Genomic DNA, 20,037 nt, shown 5'->3' with positions numbered 1-20,037 from the left:
TCTCTCTCTCTCTCTCTCTCAAGCCCACTGCTCACTTGGAGCTATCCATGGTGCTAGAGAGCAAGACAAGAAAGAAGAGAGAGAAAGAAATAGATGAGAGGAAGAGCTAGAGAGAGAAGGAAAGACAAGAGATAGAAGAGATTGAGAAAGAGGAGAGAGAGAGAGAGAGAGAGAGAAATGTAACAGAATCCGTGGAGTAAGAAACAGAGAATCGAGGGGGAGGGGTGGGACATAGAGAAAGAGACAGAGAGAGATAGCGAGCTAGAAGGAGAGTGAGAGAGGATGAGATTTGCTTTGGCAGTGACAAGAAGGTAAAAGATTGCCATTGTCTCTTGTAACAAGCTGTAATCTGCTGCATCTGAAGAGAGTGGGGGAGTAGACGAATACACAGAGAGAGGGCTTCAAAGAGTACACGCAGAGGGGAGATAAAGGAATGGCAGGAGAGAGAGACAGTAAAGGAATTGACGTGAGGTAGAGCGAGAGAGAATAAACCAATAGAGAGAGGAGGGGAAAGAAAATAACGAAGGAGATAATAGAAAAAAAAAATTGAGAGGGAGTAAAGGAGTAGAGAGAGAGAGAGAGAGAGAGAGAGAGAGGGTGATGCAGCGGCTATTCTCTCTGGCTTCTGCTTATGCAGCGTTACTGCATGTGTGAGACATGCACTGGGGGTGTGTGTGAGCGTGTCAGCAGCAACCACTAGCGCGTGTGTGTGAGAGTGTGTGTGACGAAAGCAGTGGCATCAGGAAAGGAAGAATCGGAGCAATCAGAGCAGCGTCAGGATATGCACTGCAGCCAGCACACCGACGACACACATGCACACGCTTATCGGTGAAGGCATGCGCGTGCGTGTGTGTATAGAACAAGCGAGCAGATGTGGGTGAAGCCGAAGCGAGGTGTGGATCTTTCCAGAGCTGAGTGGTGAGGGGAGGGGGAGGAGGCCCTCTAGTAGCCCAGCTGAGGGCTCTGTAGGTGGGTTAAAGTCAGGCCCACACCTGCCTGCTCCAGAGAAATCTAAGGAGGAAGAGGAAGCTGTTTATTTTTTTTTTGTTTGTTTGTTTTTTCCCCCTCCAGCACAAAGGGACACCAAAGATGGGCATCCTCCTCCCTCCAGTCATCCTCCTCTTTCTCACGACTGTGTGTGGTGCCTCTAGGCTGCGTAGTCATCGCCAGGCTTGCCTCTCAGCTGTGTGTGTGAGCATGAGTGTGTACATGGAGAAGGATCACGCCGTATGGTGTTGAGGACAGCAGACGCACGCACACATTAACAGACACTAGCAGGTCGGGTGCCTTAGGAATCAAACCACAGTGAGTATGAGTCTCCTCTGTATATTTGTATGTGTGTGTGTTGCTTCTCATCCAGTGTCACTTGGGTGTGTGGTGGTGAGCCATGTTTTTTTCTGTCCACTGGATAAATGTTCCTTTAAAAAGCTTTGCATTCACATTTACATCTCTCAGGTTTAGTAAGTGGCACAGTTCTTAAGATCTAGAATGTTGACAGTTTATTGTCGCTGTTGTAATAAATACCTGTATCTCAAAATATTTTATCTTAAGTAAATTTAAATCACTTCATCACACAGCGTAAAGGGTAACAGGCAGAGTTTTCAAATAATAAAATAATAATAATAAAAAATATATATATATATAAATAATATATATATATATTCTTATGTAACATATTATCCCATTATTTTGTCATTTTAGAAGATTTCTATTGTTCTGTTCATTAAAAGAATTTGCCACAATATGAAGAACTGTCAGATTCACATGACAGATATGATATATACATACACTAGGTGTGCAAACTAGGTATGATTTTTCTGTATTTTCTTAGAATCACGCTTTTTCTGTGCGTGTGGTGTTTGTTGACTCAATCACTATTTGTTGTCGTTAACACAGTGATGGTGGCCTCCGTCACCTAGTACATTACAAACCAGTTTTATCACTAAATGCTCTAAATGATGTGGCCTAAGTGACCTATTAAATATTTTACTATTGTCAATCCAAAACTGAAGTGTTCAGTGAGTGTACAGTAGAATAAGATAGTATAGAAAAGTGCAGCAGCAGTAGTAGGTGCAATTTCATATTTCGTTTACAGGTAACTAGTCATGTGGTCTGTCCGTGACCCATTTTGCGTGTGTGTGTGTGTGTGTGTGTGCGGGTGGTTTTGGGAACCTGGCATCTCGCCATCTTTTCACCACACGGAATGGAATTAAACACTTGGGATTAACACACTGAAACACACACACTACATATGCTTCACACACACACACACACAGTTCTTACCCATTTGCAGCTAACATGCACACAGGGGAATGGGATATCACATTTCCTCTTTCAGATGAAAGGCACACACACACACTCTGAGACCATGAGGGTATCACGCTTGCCAGTGTGAGGCGGAACAAATGCATGCTCATCGCTGAATTAGGAACCCCCGCTTAATGCATTATGTCACCCCCACGCGCTAGGATACTGTTGCCTGGATACGCAGTGCTCACTCTCCTCACGTTCCATTTATAGAATACAGCTGTGTGTGTGTGTGCGTGTGTGTGTATGAGAGAGACTGGAAGAGCAGAAAGGGAAAAGAGATTACAAGCATCCAGGGGAGGAGTTTGAAGGCTAGATGATGAGAGAAGAAAGAAGTGGATATGTGGAGGGACCGAGAGCGAGCGAGAGAGGGAGAGTATGAGATCAGATGCTATTATAAGACATACTGTTAAATAAAACACTGACCTGTGACTTAGATGAAAACTTAAGTTGAAGGACAGAAATTGTGCACATGCATGCACTCCCTCTCTTGCAGTACAATTATAGACTTTATTTGCTCTGCTTCAACTCACCAGGAGATACCTAAGTGGGAAAGTACTAAGAGACGTGTGTCATTAGTATTACTATGTACAGGAAATGTAAAGATAAAGAAAAAAAAGAATAAAAATAAGTACAATACAGTTTTGTTAAAGATTCTAGTGTTCCTTTAAACCCAATGTGCCCACGTGTATATTTACTATAAGAACTACATAAAGTATAGATTTGTTTCTCACAAATTACTGAAGCATTAATTAGTAAACTGAATGTCTCAAGATTAACAGCAGATTGATTAGTCCTGAGTTTAAGGGATTAGGCATATATAAAACTATCGGCTATGTACATTTTTTTAAAACTGCGAATACATACTATACAAGCTATATATAATCATTAATTTGATGTCATGTGATCTCATGGGCAAATCTCATATTTGCAAGCTGCCATATTAATATTGCAGATTTGTAACCAAGTTAGGTATACATTTTTTCAGTGGTATAAAACCAACTGTAAAATGCTTGTAGTACTAATACTTGTAGTAGCAACCATAGTCTTGTGCAAAGGTTTCAAATAATTAGAAAGAAAGGGAGAAAATAACCCATTCACATTCAGAATACAATTTATTCTAAAAGTGGTAAGCAAATCTCGAAGACAAATTAAATAATTATAGCAGTTTCTAATTCATCTCTAAGTCTGCCATGTGTGACTTATTTTATATATAATTCCATTTATATATAATTTATTGTTTATATATTCCAAATCCAAAATGAGAGAACATTTGGAATTTGCTGAGAAACAGATTTTGCAACTGTGAACAAAGTTACAGTTCCACTGTGAAGAATGAAGTTGGTTTAAATATATTTATACAGTGTAGGACATGACAATATTCATCTAAATTGTGACAAAAAAGAAAATGAGTTTCAAACTGTTTGAAGTTGAAAACATGGTGCACTGATGCATGGTACACACCTGCTTCAGCTTATTATCTGAGAATATGAGACTGGTTCCTGGTAATGCACATACACACCCCAAACAACAAATACAAAATACACAAGGTTATATTTACCACTATATATTTCCTGACGCACACAATTTTCCAAGAATGGAAGGAACCAAGAATCTGCATGATGTTACTGTGTATGTGTGTGTGAGAGAGAGAGAGAGAGAGAGAGAGAGAGAGAGAGAGAGAGTATTACTGTTTATTTGTTATCAGGCATCTCCAAAATAGCAAATTCTCTAAAAAGAGAGAAAAGAAGAAACGGGAAAACAGGGAAGCAGAAGACTGTTATGAGTTGATCTACAAATGCTTAAACCGTTGCTAAAGGTTGCTTTAGTAATATTGTAGTTGACACAGTTGTGCCAATAGCACTCTTAGGAATTGGAAGTGAATAGAGAGAGAGTGAGAGAGAGAGAAAGTAATGTTGGGGAGAGGATGAAAGTGTGTGGGTGTTAGAGCCAGCTTGAGCTGCCTCAGCCAATCAGATCTGTCTGTGCCTTACACTGAAGCTAACAGGATGAACAAATCTGCTGAAAATCTACTCTCTCTCTCTCTCTCTCTCTCTCTCTCTCTCACTCACTCACTCTCTCTCACACACACACACACTTACACACACACTGACACACACACTTACACACACTACCAGACACACTCAGAAGCCCATGCTGAGGTACTGCACACTGTTTTTGGTCTTTTTCTGTTTAGCTCTCACGCATTTACAAAAAGAGTATTGAAGTCAACAGCAATGAAATAAGGCATAACAAAAATGAAATCTTTTTAGTGACAAGCAGTAATATACCATGTATACAAAATAAACAAATAAATAAATAAATAAATAAAAATTCACAAGTGTGGCCTATGCAAAAGTTTGGGTACCTTACAGATCCAGGACTTGGTAACACCCCATTTTGCAGCAGAACTCACAGTTTGCACACTTCTAGCCAACATTCTTATGATTTCTGTTTTTGCAGAAGGCACATTCAAGAGACATTCTTGGATCATGCACATTGTTTAGGGTCTCTTTACATGTTCCGTGTTGTTTAAGTCATGGTGAGGGCCAAAAGCTTCAGTTTATGCCTCTTCAGGAAGTCTACAGTGAATTTAGATGCCATCATTTTAACATTTTGCCTCCAGGATGTGCTGGTGTTTTGTTCCATTCTTTCCTCCACCCATTCAGTATTGCTAAGAACAGTCCCAAAGCATGAACAATCTATGCCATGTGCTTCACATTTTCTCTTTTTTTCAGTTGCTAAAGAATTCTCTGTTCTTAGACACCTGATTTATTAAGGCATGAGACAAAAACAAACAAAAAAACAAAAACAAAAAAAATTATTTTCATGTCAAAAAAAAGAGAAACTGTGATCACCACTACTAATCAATGAAAAAATGGCCAAATGTGCCTAAATGTTAGCATAAGACTTGCATAAGAAGCAGTCACATAAATATACACACAAGCATTTCTCAGTCTGTCTGTGTGTCTGTCTGTGTGTCTGTCTGTGAAAGAGAGGGAGATGATGATTAGTCCTTTCTATGTTAAAGTTATCTGATTACCTATTGTTTGTGTAAGTATGTGTAAACACATTACTGTGAAGATGTCTTCAGGGCATCTGAGAAAATTGCGTGGAAAGCAATTTATTGTTTAAAAAAAATAAATAAAAAGAGTTGTGTTTAGATTAGTTCGAAGACCGTACATGTGGGGGGGGGGGGGGGGGGGTTAAAATGACATGTTAAAAATGAATGTTAAAAAACTTTAACTGTGTTCATTTATGTACATCTGTGTAGGCTCATCTTTCTCTCTTACTCTCTCTCTCTCTCTCTCTCTCTCTCTCTCTCTCACACACACACACAGCAGGTGACCCCTTTAACAGTGGGCAGAACTAAAGGATGGACGGCAGTGAGGATGAGTGTGTACGTTTTCTGCAGTATGTTGAGGACAGTGGTTTAAGGGCCTATGATGAGCTAGTGATTCAGAACGCCTCAGACATTGCCCGCGAGAGTGACCGCGTCCGCAACCACACACACTGGGCTTATCTGCAGGAGCAGAGCCAGAAGAAGAGGCGCCAGGACGAGGCCATCAAGAGGTATGCACACATACTGAGACTATACTAAGGCACATCACAAGCGTTTTACCGATTTGCAAACACAAACAAATACCCTTGAGATAAGTTGCAAAAGATTCCTTAAGTTTCCTAAAGCCTAAGTTGGTTATACATTTTAGTAGCTTACCTTATTGCAGAAAACTAAATGATACTATAGCACATAAGGGTATAAAGAAGTGCGACCAATCAGAGCGGCAGCAGGAGGTCTCTTGCTGCTGAATTGAGCTCCATTGATTCTCCACAGTAGCATGGAGAAGGTTTGAGATGTTGTGCATGGTTGCTAACCGTTTGTTCAGAATCCACCGTAATAGGGGCTAGGGCTGGGCGATAAAAAGAAAATGAATAAAAAATCAGAACCTGTCTGAATACTGTCAGTATTTTGATTAGATTTTTTTTATTTTTATAACAGTGCTGATATCCACAATCTGTGGCGAGAAATGTATTCGAAATTTATTCGAAAAAATGAATAAATTTAGCCTGAAAAAGCCCACACCAGATGCCGGTTCGGTATCTTTTGGTATCGTTTTTTTTTTAATTCTTGTGTAAAGTGCTTCCTTAAGGGGTGACTGAAAGCATGAATTAAACTTCCCAACTGTCGGGGGAGCCCAGGAGCAAGAGACACCAATTCTTGCATCATTATGCTACGTTCAGTGAGATGCTTTGATTAAATGTAGCTCATCCTAATTTAAAAGAAAACATATTGTCTTGATCAGGTCATTCATCGCAACTGTGTTTCACCTGGGAAAGTGGAAAGGGAAAACCTGCCAGTGTAACTGCTTCTGTTAAGCTGTTCACTGTTAAAACACGTTTACATGTTAAAGTGAGGACCGGGCAGATAGATGTTTAAGAGTGCAAGAGTAACATTGAATTCAAAGTCAGAAAAAGGAGTACTGCACATGCTAGAGCAACTTGAAATGGAGCAGGGGAAGAAAATGGTTCAAGACAACCCTAAAATGCTCACAAATCAGTATTAAGGAAAATGTCAAGCTGCCACTCAACAGGAGGTGTCCCTTAAGGCGTACTGCTCGTTTACACAGTCATATATTCACACTTTCTTCTGAGTTGCAAGTTTAGACCTTGACCCTGCAGATGGATGTTTTTTTCCTCCTCTATAAAAGACATATTTGAAATTCTTCTGTATGATTCATTCTGCAGTACGATGGTGTTGAAGTAGCGCACGCATAGATGAAAAAAATGAAGCAGCTTTACATAATTATATTTCAAGGTGATTTGGTGAAGCAAATTGGATAATAATTGGCAGAAAATGTAGTTTCATTCGTATCAACCAAACCGGGGCAAAGCATGTACACACATGCACATAGTGAACGTTTGTGTATGTGTGTAATAGGTTCAGCTTAAGAGATCGATGAGGAAATGGCAGGATACCAGAAAGGCTATCATTCAGTCAATGAAAGCCAACACTCCTTTATACATGAGTGTGTGTGTGTGTGTGTGTGTGTGTGTGACCATGCATGAGTGGAAGTATGTAAGAGAAAGAAGACCGAAAATATGACCAAAATATAGAACCCATATCTGTCCAATCAGAAACATCCTGGACTCTAATAATTCAAGTAACAAAGTGAGAAGAGAGAGAAATATGAGAGGCTTTAAAGACAATCATTCATCAAAAACAAAGGGTGTGTGGGTGTGTGGGTGTGCTTGATGGGTCAAAAAGCACTTGCATATTATTTTCATGCATTTGCACTAGAATCCAGGCCAAACAATCGAATGCTCTTAATAGGGGTTCACTTATATTTGCACATGTGCGCACACACACACAGTCTACTTCTCTGTTCTGTTTTATTTTGCTATTCATTCTTTCTTCTATGTTGAATTCACACTACTATTCCAAACTTGTGACACTTTTTAGACCATATGTAATGAGGATTGCATTGATTTTTATATACTACATGTATATACTACATCTAAACATAACCCTAGATTTAACCTCCTCAACCTAAACATATCCCTAAACTAAACATCAGTAACCTTCTTAGTAACATAAATCTAACTTCAGTAACCTACACATAAACCTAACCCTGACCTCAGTAACACTACACCTGAACCTAACTGTAACTTCAGTAAACTGAACCTAAGCTCAGTATCTTAGAGGCCTACACCTAAACCCATCCCTAAACTGAACATTAGTGACCCACACCTCAGTCAATAACCTTAAGCATGATTGGGATGATATATGATATATTCATTGTGATGTGCAGTGCTGTTTTTACGTCAGAGGTAGCGATGCGTGTTCTTTCTAAATAGTTTCATCTGTCCACAAAACATTTTGTCAAAGGGCTCTTTCGCAAACTTCAGACATGCAGCAATGTTCTTTTTAGTAAGCAACACACACACACACACATGCGCACACACACACACAACAAATGAACCCCACCATAATCTCATTCATGCAGTGTTTCTTTTCTAGTTCATTCGTATTTAATATCATTCCTCCCTCATCACAGTCTCACATTACTGTCTGCACCTCTTCCTTCCTGCGTTCACAAATAGCCTATTACAGCCAGTACGTTTTCTCCTTCCTACCCTCACTCTTCTTCCCTCACTTTTTCACTCAGCTCTCCAGCCTCTCTTCTCATTTTCTCCCCGTCACTCCACTCTTGTCCTCTTCCTCTCGTTCTCTCTATTCCCCTCCCATTTCTTGTCCTTCTCTCAGCTGTAAAATGATCAGCCCCTTCTTTCTTCCACAGTCTTTCTCTCTCTCTCCTTTCGCTCATATGAAGAGGACCCCACTTATCCCCCATTACACTGTGAAGAGCCTCTATAGCTGTGCTAAGAAGAGGTGTGCACACACACACAAACACACACACACACACACACAAAACACATGCACGCACATGGAGGTAGAGAACAGTACAATCCAATAATAAAACAAAAACATTAAAATGAAGGAACTATGCTTAGAACATTATAAATTATAGATATGATAGGTATTATATTTATTTCTGCTTATCCACTGTCCCAGTAATCTGTAAGTGCAGCATTGTCAAGCAGTTTTCAGCATTGAAAACTGTAGGAGCAACTAAAACCATACGAGCAGAGTTCGGTGTGAAAGAAACTGACTGGCTCGCACATTCCTGACTTCAACCATACACTGTGAAAAGAATACTGTAATTTTCACAGTAATAATCACAGGACTAATATTAAAGTAACTGTTATTACAGAAACAATCACAGCACTAATTACTGTTTTTTATTACAAAAAAATGTGAATGGTAAAATAATTATAAACTGTAAAATGAAGACACTGCTATTGTTTTTTTTTTTGTTTTACATTTTTATTTTAAACATAAGTATTAAATACATTTTGTTTAGTTTCACCAAATACGTAGCTAGCTATGCACTCGAGCACACACACAAACGTTTATCCAGTAATGTTACTCCTACACCAAACTAAAACTAAATGTCAGCAGATAGCAAAATCTACTTTCATGTAGGGCTGCAACAACGAATCGATAAAATCCATAATAATCGACTATTAAAAGTGTGGGCAACGAATTTCATTATCGATTCATTGTGTTGCACGATTTATGCGTTACTCGCTTGTCATTTCCGCTTACGTCACCTGCGGCGCTTCTTCTACGCTGGGAAAAAAAATAAGAGCGAGTTGAACGGAGCGAGCCGGAGTGACGTCATCTTCAAAATAAGTTTAACATTAAGAAGTAAATACATTTTAAAAAATGAAACATGACCGACGCAGAAAAGAAGATTCAGCTTAAAATCCTCAAAAGTGTTGGAGCACAGTCACTACAATATCACGAGCTTTGCTTTGTTATTCAATTTTTTTTAATCCAATTCATCCATTCATCAAAACAAGAATCCACAGATTAATCAATTATTAAAATAATCGTTAGTTGCAGCCCTACTTTCATGCTGAAATAGTTTCATTTGGTAATGCTATTCACGCTGGAGTACAAGTTAAGGCAGGTGTGTCTCTTTCGAACGTTATTCTCTCTGCCAGTGCAGCTAGCGTTATGCAGCAATTCTGTACAATAGAGAAGACGAGTTCCATATTACTTTGTATATACTCGTATATATTGAAGGAAATAAAGCTTTCACCGCCACTTTTCAAGCCTGGTATGACTTTGCTGTAAGATATAAGATGGAAAAAGGCCCGGCTAGTAATGTTAGCAAGCTGAGTTAACAGACCACTAGCATATGTCTGTTTATCTAAAAGACTGGGTGCTTTTTTCTGTGTACATTTTATCCACATATCATCACATAGTGTGTCTTTATGTTTTTATGAACAGTTATGGAGGATGTAATGACGTCTTCTGTCTGCATGAACATAAAAAATAGTATCCGAAATAATTGAAAATGTACCTTTCGGAAAGATGGATTATTATTATTAAAACTGCTCAAAACAAATCCTTCTCAAAATAACTGTATTGTGATTTCCAGAATAAAATATAGTCACTGTAGAATTCAACTGCCACTGAATATTGATCATGATGCATTACAGATTGGCAGTATCAAGCTATATTTGGGTTCTACAATAAGAATGCGTTCAATATACAGTGGTAATGCTGTACATTACAGTGTATCCAACACTTTTGGGCTGAATTAGAAAGCCTTGACTTATCGTTTAACATTGGTGCCTGATCTCACTAATGCTTTTGTGGTTAAATGGATGCAAATTACTGTAGCAATATCAGTGATCATTGTTTTGGAATGAGATGTTATGGCTGTGCTTTGGTAGTGTACTTTTGGCTGTAGTGAATATGGTTAGTTTAGTAGAGATGGATGTTTGATTCTGTATTTGTTTAGCTTGATAATAAAGGAAGTTTAATTGAGAGTATAAATAATCAATAAATGTCCTCATAAGTATCAGAAACAGTTTGTTTATTTATACTCTTTATTTGTTTAGTTATATTACCTTTATCTCTTAACAGTGTTTAAATTAAGACCAAATGTCCATATGTTTAAATAGACATAAAGACAAAGGTTTTTCACACAACTGTATATATATATTTTCTCTTGTTTGTTCGTTTTTGTTTTTTTTTGACACATAATAAAACATATGGACTTAATTTGAACACCGTTAAAACATAACAGTAATATAACAAATACAGTTGAAGAAATCTCTATCATTGGCAAAATTATTTGTAATTATTGCAAATAACAGGAAACGGGATACTGTAATGTGTCCATTACACATATCTAATGTTTCTGACATTGACTGAAAGAATGATTATCCCACTCCTCCATCTAGAGTTCTAGATAGAACTGTGTGAAGCCTCCGTGTTTGTACAGATGGTCTTACACTTTCCTCAAGCCCCTCAAATACAATATAGTTGGTTCTATGATAAAAAGCTTGCAAGGCCCTGCAGCAGCAAAACAGACCCAAACCATGACATTTCCACCTTCATGCTTTACAGTTGGTATGAGTTTGTTGTCTAGATATTCTCTGGTGAAGTCTTTAGTCACAGCAAGGGTTTCCGCCTTGCACCCCCAGCCCCCCCACCGTGACACTTGTGCAGTCTCTTTCTGATTCTACCTATAAGTGATCATATTTTAGAATTATTGTGATCTGATCACAAGTTACAGTAGAATAATTGATTTCTAATTGTTCTGAGACTTTTTTATATCTCTTTAAATTTAAAAGATGAGATGTAGTGATTGGTATGGGTATAAGTACTGAAGAGTATTTCTAATAATTCTAATAATAATAATCTAATAATTAAAAATTAAAAATCTGTTTATTTAGTTTATGTATATGTGGTTATGTAATAGTGGAAGATTCATACCAGTAGAAATGTGTGTGCATGTATACTTATATATGGCTTGATATTCATAGATATATTAAGCTTTTTGGATTTTCATAAATCTAGAGGGGACATCTAATGAAGACTACCTGGGCTTGAATGTAGTCTTGTGGATGTGTAATCTACGTGTGAAATTTGCTGCTGCTGTTTCCAGTCTGCTTAGTTTTGGTTAGATACAGCAACATAGTCTAGCTCAGTAAGCATACTGTTTTCAACAGCAAATTCAAAGTTATCCTGTGAAAAATCCAGCTTGAGACCAGCATTCCTTGGCAGCTGGTTTCAGATGGTCCATGGTGATTGAAGAGTTGGTCATTCAAGTGTAAAGATGACCACATTAACCAGCTCTTGACCAGCATCGTGTATGTTTCATTGATGGGCTAACTGGTCTATCAATAAGACCAGCTTGATCAAGCTGATCGTCAAGCTGGTCAAGCTTGGTAAAGCTGGGTTACCGATTTGGTCAAGTTGGTCATGGTGGTTGACCAGCTTGCTCCGAAAGAATGCTTTTGTGTATGAAAGCAGCATGGATAGCCCAACTGTAGGAACATCTCAGATCAGCACTGCTGCTCAATGGTTTAGGATGCGGGTCATGATTAAGCACTTGGTCAAATATAGAGGGGTAGCAAAGAGCAGACATGCAGTTTCATCTGAAGTGAAACAAACACACACAATGTAAACACTGGCAACGAGAGGGTCAAAGTCACACCTCATCAGCCTTGGAAGGGGTATGTTACTATAGAGACAGAAGGCTACGTTTCCATGGCAACAGTGGGCTTGGTCTTCATCTCCTTTTCCTGTCTATTTTTAGACCGTTTCCCCTGAGGACACACACATACACATAAATGCTCATATACACAATCCTATAGAATTCCCACCATCTTCAACACTCATAAGAAGTAGGTTCAGTTTAACTGTTGTATACACACATACACATACAGCTTTTCTTCATGGCTCAGTTTTTGCTATAGCTGGACAGTACCAAAACAGCACACACTATTTGTTTTCTCTCTCTTTCTTTCTCTCTCTTTCTCTCTCTCTCTCTCTCTCTCTCTCTCTCTCTCCCTCACACACTCACATGCACACACAGTGGTGCTGATGGAGACTGTTGGACAGGGCAGAGCAAAAAGAAATGAAATCAGCTTTTCTCAAACCAGATGAAAAATCAGCAAAAATGCCCACACATGCACACACACACACATGCACACACACACATGCTTTCTGGCAGTCCCTTTTGCCTTTTTTCTCTTTCAATTTCACTGCTCTTTCCTTAGCTTAGTTCAACTCTTGTGTAGTAGTAGAGTTTATTGAATATCCCACTCACACTTGTGTGTGTGTGTGTGCACACACACAAAACACTCAAACATGTCTCTGTAAAAATGGTGCTGATGGAATCTGTGTGGAATTATTACATTGCTCAGGTTATAATATTACTCAGTTTACCCGTCTATAATAAAATAACATTACAGCAAAACATTGTATCAATAAAATAGCACACATCGACACTGCCTTTATGTGAATGGAACAGATAAAGGCTGACTCGTTTAAACAGTCTGAACAGTCTGTAAGCCAGCAAATCCTTAGAACTTTCTGTTGGCTTCCTACAGATTTCAGAGCCAGGGTGTGTCCATGGTCCTGTGCATGGATTAATGTGCCTGCGTGTGTGTCCGTGCGCGCACCTTCAATATAGAGCAGACGGCAGCAGACAGAGTGACTTAGATGACTCGTCAGATTATAAATGATAATTACAGCTTTTTAATTAAGCTAACAGCCAGTCATTTGTGTGACACAGTGGCAGCAGTAGAATGGCTGTGCATTAATTCCTCCAGAGAATAGCTGCCAATGGTCTGTATTTTCAAACCTTATATATGTATAGTTATTATTATATAGTATAGTTATGTATCGTGTGTGTGTGTTATATATATATATATATAAAATAAAACTTGTTTCTCAAATTAAAAAGATCAGCAGCAAGAACAACTGTACTGACCATAAGCGTTTTCAGGAGGAAAATCGGGCATGCGCTTTTTCACAATGTTAAGGATTATCAAATAAATTCAGTTATGGCCCTCTCTACTCCCCCCTACTAAGCGATAAAGAAAACATGAGCACCAATTTAATACCCATGTATCAGTATGAAGTAGCTACTAAATAGCTATTGTAGGAAAAAAGAACAAAATAAATCAGATTTGGTAGTAAATAAACAAAACGGTGTATTATATATACAATTTATTTATTTGAAATGATCACAAATGTTCACTAAAGGTGAAAGCATGTTGTCTGAGTACCTCTTGCTAAAGGGAAGTAGAGCTTTTTTAGCATGGTTCTGAAGCCGATCTGAAGTTAAGTGTGTCAATTTGTTTCTGCACACTAAAACTTATCCTCTATTTGAAGCGTACATTACACTTCACATTGGCTGTGAGACCAATTTGTTTCCTGCAGGTTCTGTTTTTGTTGTTTTATCAAATGCCTGCCCCTACAAGTGGGTGTTCGTTGACCCTGTTGCAACACATTGTACTGGACTGTGTAGTAATTTCAATGGCAGCCTAGCAACACTACCATTCATTGAAAACTTTATTTTTTCTTCTTAATGGGAAATCAATTAGAAAATTTCAGGTGGTTATGTAATTTGTTCATTTATTCCATGATTCATGCACATCCCTAATATAAACCAATACTCTGTTATAGTATTGTTTTTGAAAATCTGACTTCTGTCCAAGGTACCAGAATATATATACATATATACAGTACAATATATGACACAATTAAATTAATTAAATGCAATTAAACAATTGCAGTACAATGCACCAAAATACAAAACAATAAATATTAGGACAAGTAGTATAGTAAGTCAAATACTGATGGGTGGACCATTGAAAATAACAATAAATTGTATTGTGTAATATAGTCCTAGAGTTGTGCTGTTATATATAATTAGAACTAGAGAGAAAGGAAAGAGTAGGGAATAAAGATGGGTTGAAATGGAGGGCAGAAAACTCTCACTCATCTTTTATTGGATGCCGCACTCACTAACTTGATTAACTTGTGTGTGCATTTGCGTGTGGGTGTAGATGTGGGCGTGTGTTTGAATGATTTAGTTATGTGACTACAGTAAATCCTGTCTGCCCTTATTGCATGATTAGTTTTCCTCTGAGACGGAGCATGTGTCAACAAGACAGAGAGTGACATCACTTTAAGAGGCTTCCATTTCTCCCACCAGCTGCTCTTTGTGTTCATCCTTCACCTCTTCTCTCTGGAAAAACTGAAAGATGAAGCTAACTAAATTTCTGACGGGCCAGTCAGTAAAAAATGTCGTTCAGGTGCAGACAAACAGCTCAGAATTGTATTACTGAATGACGGGGGGAGTGGAGGAGTAGATTAATGTATCATTGAAAGGATGTATACATGGGTTAAATGGATGGATGGGTAGATGAGTGGTTATGAGAAACATTTGAAATGAAAAATTAGTACTGACTGTTTGCATTATTCCTTTGTGTCAGATCCAATATTTCTGTTGAACTGCAGGTATACATTTTTATGTTTTTTTTTTAATTAAAGCTTGCTTTAGTTCTACAGAAACTAGTAATACATCTGATATACCTGTGACAACTTAAGCCTGATAACAATAATCATATGCCTCGCTAAATGTTATTACATATGACTAGTCACATGGCATCAGGTTGAGGTTGACTTGTCAACATTTCATTTACTCTATACAAAAAGCTCATGGAATGATAAAGAAGGGAATATGACTGCATATGAGGCCATATGAGGGGGGGGGGGGTTGTTAACCAGCCAAAACCGCCAAACCATTTGACTACTTTGATATAGAAAACTAATGATAAGTCCTTCTTATGAACTATAATGTATAGTGTATTTTTACTCTCATTCTCTCACTGTCTAACATGCTCTCTCTGTCTCTCCCCCTGTATATGTATGTCTCTGTAGGATGGGTGAGGATGTGGCAAGTGTGGCTGATGGTGGGGCATATGCAGGTAAACACTTCCGTATGGGTTTCATGACCATGCCTGCTCCACAGGACCGCCTCCCAGCGCCAAGCGGGCCGGGATTCACCGTTCGCTCCCAGTCTCTGCACTCAGTGGGAGGGGGTGAGGAGGAGGGAGGCGGCAGCCCCACCTTGCGCAAACAGCCCCCACCAAAACCTAAACGAGACCCCAACACCAAACTCAGTACCTCCTCTGAAACAGTCAATACCACCCTCACTACAGGGAAGGGAGGGAAGGAGACAGACAAGGGTGATGGTAAGTGATGTCTGCTTGTCACCTTGTGTATTAACCTTTCCCACAAATGTACTGTAAAACTCACAACTTTGCATTTCATAAAAAAATAGTGTAAATGCCCCAATTGCAGTCGATCAGCCAAGATGGGCTGGTCTGAATTGTGCACTGCAGCTACAAGGATAACAAGTGAAAAACTATGGATCTCTGTACGAGCTTTGTGTCAGTGCCAATCAGTGCTTGTAGTTTATCACAGTTTCTGTGTTTTTGTTTGTCCACCCTCTTTTTAAGGATTGACCACATGTTTTCAATAGGGTTGAGATCTGGGGAGTTACCTGGCCATGGACCCAAAATTTCAATATTGTGTTTACTGAGCCACTTGATGCTCAGTCATAATGGAATAAGCATTTTTCATTACCAAATTGCTCCAGGATTATTGGGCGAAGTTGCTGTTGGTGTATGTTATGATACCATTCCTTATTCATGACTGTGTTCTGTGTTTGAGCAAACTCACTTCCATGGATGTTGGCATGATACAGGACTTGTGGTAGCTCTCAACTTCTCTTCTCTGGACAATAATTTTTCCAGATGCCCCTAACAGTCTGAAGGGGGCTTCATCAGAGAAATTCTTTACCCCAGTTTTCTGCAGTCCAATCCCTGTATGTCCTGCAGAATGTCAGTCTGTTCTTTTCTATTTTTCTTGGTGCGAACTGGCTTCTTTGTTGCCCTTTTTGACAACAAGCCATCCTCCTAATGCCTTTGCCTCACTGTGTGTGCAGATGCACTCATACCTGCCTTCTGCCATTCCTGAGCAAGCTCTGCATGGTGGTGACCCAATCCCGTAGCTACATTAGAGACAGTCCTGACGCTTGCTTGACTTTTTTGGGCTGGCTTTACTGCTATTGAAACTCTCTCCTTGAAGTTCTTGATGATTTGATAAATGGTTGATTTAGGTGCTATCTTACAAACAGCAGTGTCCTTGCCTGTGAAACCCATTTTATGTAACACAATGATGACTGCAAATGTTTCCTTGGAGATAATCATGGTTAACAGAAACCTTCAAGCCCCACCACCCTTTTAAAGCAACCAGTCAGGAAAAATTTAAACCGCGAACTTGTTGAAAACCAAGATTTGTTAAAATCAAAATTTTTTGCCATGACTGTACTGGCAACGCATGACTCTAATGGCAACGCTCTTTCATTCTCTTTGTATTACATTGAAGCAACATATTTACCCTACACCTTCAAAATCGTTGATGCTCCATTGACCTGTAATAGAGAAAATAGTGTCACTATCATTGCCACTACAGGGTCAGCATGCTGCACTAATTTTGGTAAAGTCGACAGGACAACGCTTGCAAGAACTGCAGAATGCTGCATATTCTCAGTCATATTTGTGTAAAATCCTGCAATATTACTCAACCTGTATCTGTGTCTGTATCTCTTAGCATGTCCAGAAATGCATGTGTAAACAGAGGTTTTTAAGGGTGGCTCAAAGCATGCACCAATTCTCCCATAATGCTGCTTTAAAACATGAAATGATACCCTGCTAAATAGCCCCATAGCCTGTTATCCACCTTAGTCACACATGCACACGCATCGCATTACTACCACATGTACCATGTAGGGAAGAGACAAAGAGAGAAGCAGAAGGAAGAAGCACCTATATACTAGAACCTGGCATATATTGGTTTGGGAAATAAAATAAGCTGATGTCAGGGTTACAGTGTTTTGTTGTTAAAATAAATATAAATACCTATAGATCTATGGTATGCAATAACTATTACACTCTATCAAATTCCTGACCTAATAAACTTATTAGCCCTATTTTTGTTTTTTAGACTTCGTAATTTCTTAATGTTCAAAGTGGTGGCCCTACCATATACGTACATTACCATACAAGGGGAGACTATTTATGCTACTATGTTAAAAAGACCTCTTTGCCTTCATTCCATCATTCCAAGAACACGGTGACATCAGCTCTGTGTCCTCCTCTGACTGGTTGTCCCCGCCTCTTAGGGCATGCTGATTGGTCGCCTGCTGGCCTCTGTGTCGTTATGAATGGGGGCAGCCGTTGCCGTGGGCAACATTCTAGGCCAGCATGCTGTATTGGCACTGACAGCTTCAGATGGAATCACAACATAACAGAGACGACTGCTTGCAAACAACATCTCAGCTACAAGGTCACGAATAAGGCGGTCTCTCCCTCTCTCTCTCTCTCACACACACACACACACACACACACACACACACACACATACACACACACACAAGCGCACACACACAGACAGGGATTTTGTAACATGACTGTTATTCTATGGACATTCCTAACTTCATACATCTAAATGTATAAATTTCTGTATAAATTCCTGTTGGAACCAAACCTACAGTGACAATCTCTCTCTCTCTCTCTCTCTCTCTCTCTCTCTCTCTTTTTTTCTCTCTCACACACACACACACACACACACACACACACTCACACACACACACACTCACAAACACACAGCGCAGACTGCTGAGTGTACGGTTACTGGTGGTTTGTGTAAAAGTGTGCTGTAAGCTGTTTGTGTGGATCCAGTGTGTCCTGTACTGGATTAGAACTTCACTAGACTGCATTCACAGAGAGAGAGAGAAGCTATTTAAAGGGCTGCACTCCCTCATTCAGGTACACACATACACTCTTAAAATGGTCTTTTTGTGATTTTATTTAGACTTAGTAGTTTAAATATTGTGCTAATATTCAAGAAAATGGCAGCATCTACATCATGAAATCCGAAATGATTCTGACCTCACAGCAACATATGATTGTGTTACATATGATGGGTCATCTCTTACTACGACAGACTGAATACAGCATGAAGAGACAGCACCTTTTCAAACAATAAAGATTTTCCCACAGTGTTGATCAAACAGTACGTCTCCACAATTCCATCTCACATAGCCTTAAAACCAGATTTGTGCCAGAGGGAAAAAAAATGTATTAGCCTTAACTTTCTGTCACAGTGTAATAAAAACTAATTCCAGTCGCAATGTCAGCATGTTCACAAAGCTGATTAAAAAAAGTGATTTTTAAGGATTTCAGTGACCCTACACATTCATTCAGCTCCTTTAAAATAGGCCTATTTCAAGAGGCTGGCAATATGTTACACATCACGATACAGAGATCAATGCAGTATTGCAGAACATAACATATGATACTTAAGTGTATCGATATTTTCTTACACCCCTATTTTCAGAGAGGAAAAAAACAAGAAAATGCAATTTGCTGTTAGTGCTGTTAGTTTTTTGAGCTGCTTTAGCTTATTTTGCAGATATGGTAAGCGGATCTTACTAGATATTGGCAGAAACAGGGTAGTGATAATTTATATGCATATCCCAAACTTTTTTAGTTCTTTCATCATGCTTTGTAAATTGTTGAGCCTGTAATCTCTTAGCTTTATTAGCTTTTCAGTCGTGAAGCTTGTACAGGGTCTAGAGTCATGGCTACATGGAATTAGCCTCATATAGAGCCTCGTGCCTAATCTCGTCTACAGTGTACTGTGCAATCCACAGCAGGAATGTGAGAGGAATTATAAAATATGAGCAATTTAAAAAAAAAAAAAGCCTGACCTTTGTACAGAGATTATTTGTGAGAATCTTCACACGTTGTTGTGTGTGTGTGTGTGAGTGAGAGAGTTGTGGCAGAGAGAGGCAGAATCAATCTGATTGTGTCTGACTGGCTCTGCCTTTAGGCTGTCTGGCATTTTCACTTGTGCAACATCTCATCCTTCTCAAGGAGGATTCAACAGCTGAGAATCATTTTCTCCTTCCACCCACACCACTTCTCTCTCACCCCCACACTTTATTATTATATTTATGCACTCACTAACCAATCCAGCCGCCATCCTTCCACCTTTTTCATTCTTAATAATTTAGTTGTTTGTTTCAGTTTCTCACACTGTTAAATCAATTCTTATTATCATTTATTCATTCATAATATTCTTTTCCATCTTTTACCCATTCTGTTTATACATCTCAACATCTAACATTTTTCTCCCCTTACCTAGCCCATTCTCTCATCCCTTTGGGGTGGCCAGTATGACAGTGTTATTATCATGACATTAACAGTACTTCTAGAACACTG

General features: G+C 39.0%; 1 protein-coding gene across 2 annotated transcripts in view; it reads left to right on the top strand.

Annotated features, from left to right (window-relative positions):
• The first annotated feature begins 273 nt into the window (after window positions 1-273).
• nyap2a (neuronal tyrosine-phosphorylated phosphoinositide-3-kinase adaptor 2a) overlaps window positions 274-20,037 on the top strand; it is a 41,110-nt gene continuing 21,346 nt past the window's right edge. The window contains exons 1-4 of one of the 2 annotated variants that reach the window (XM_072690678.1): window positions 274-969; window positions 1,072-1,305; window positions 5,649-5,880; window positions 15,626-15,939. In XM_072690678.1, the coding sequence (XP_072546779.1) occupies window positions 5,684-5,880; window positions 15,626-15,939 (511 nt within the window). In that variant the 5' untranslated portion in view covers window positions 274-969; window positions 1,072-1,305; window positions 5,649-5,683. Of the gene's footprint in view, window positions 1,306-5,648; window positions 5,881-15,625; window positions 15,940-20,037 lie in introns of both variants that reach the window. The other variant, XM_072690677.1, reaches the window with a different exon arrangement.

Source organism: Salminus brasiliensis, chromosome 11 (genome assembly GCF_030463535.1).
Source record: "Salminus brasiliensis chromosome 11, fSalBra1.hap2, whole genome shotgun sequence".
Lineage (NCBI taxonomy): Eukaryota > Metazoa > Chordata > Actinopteri > Characiformes > Bryconidae > Salminus > Salminus brasiliensis.
The sequence above is the reverse complement of the archived record's forward strand: the minus strand, read 5'-3'. Positions and strand labels throughout refer to the sequence as shown.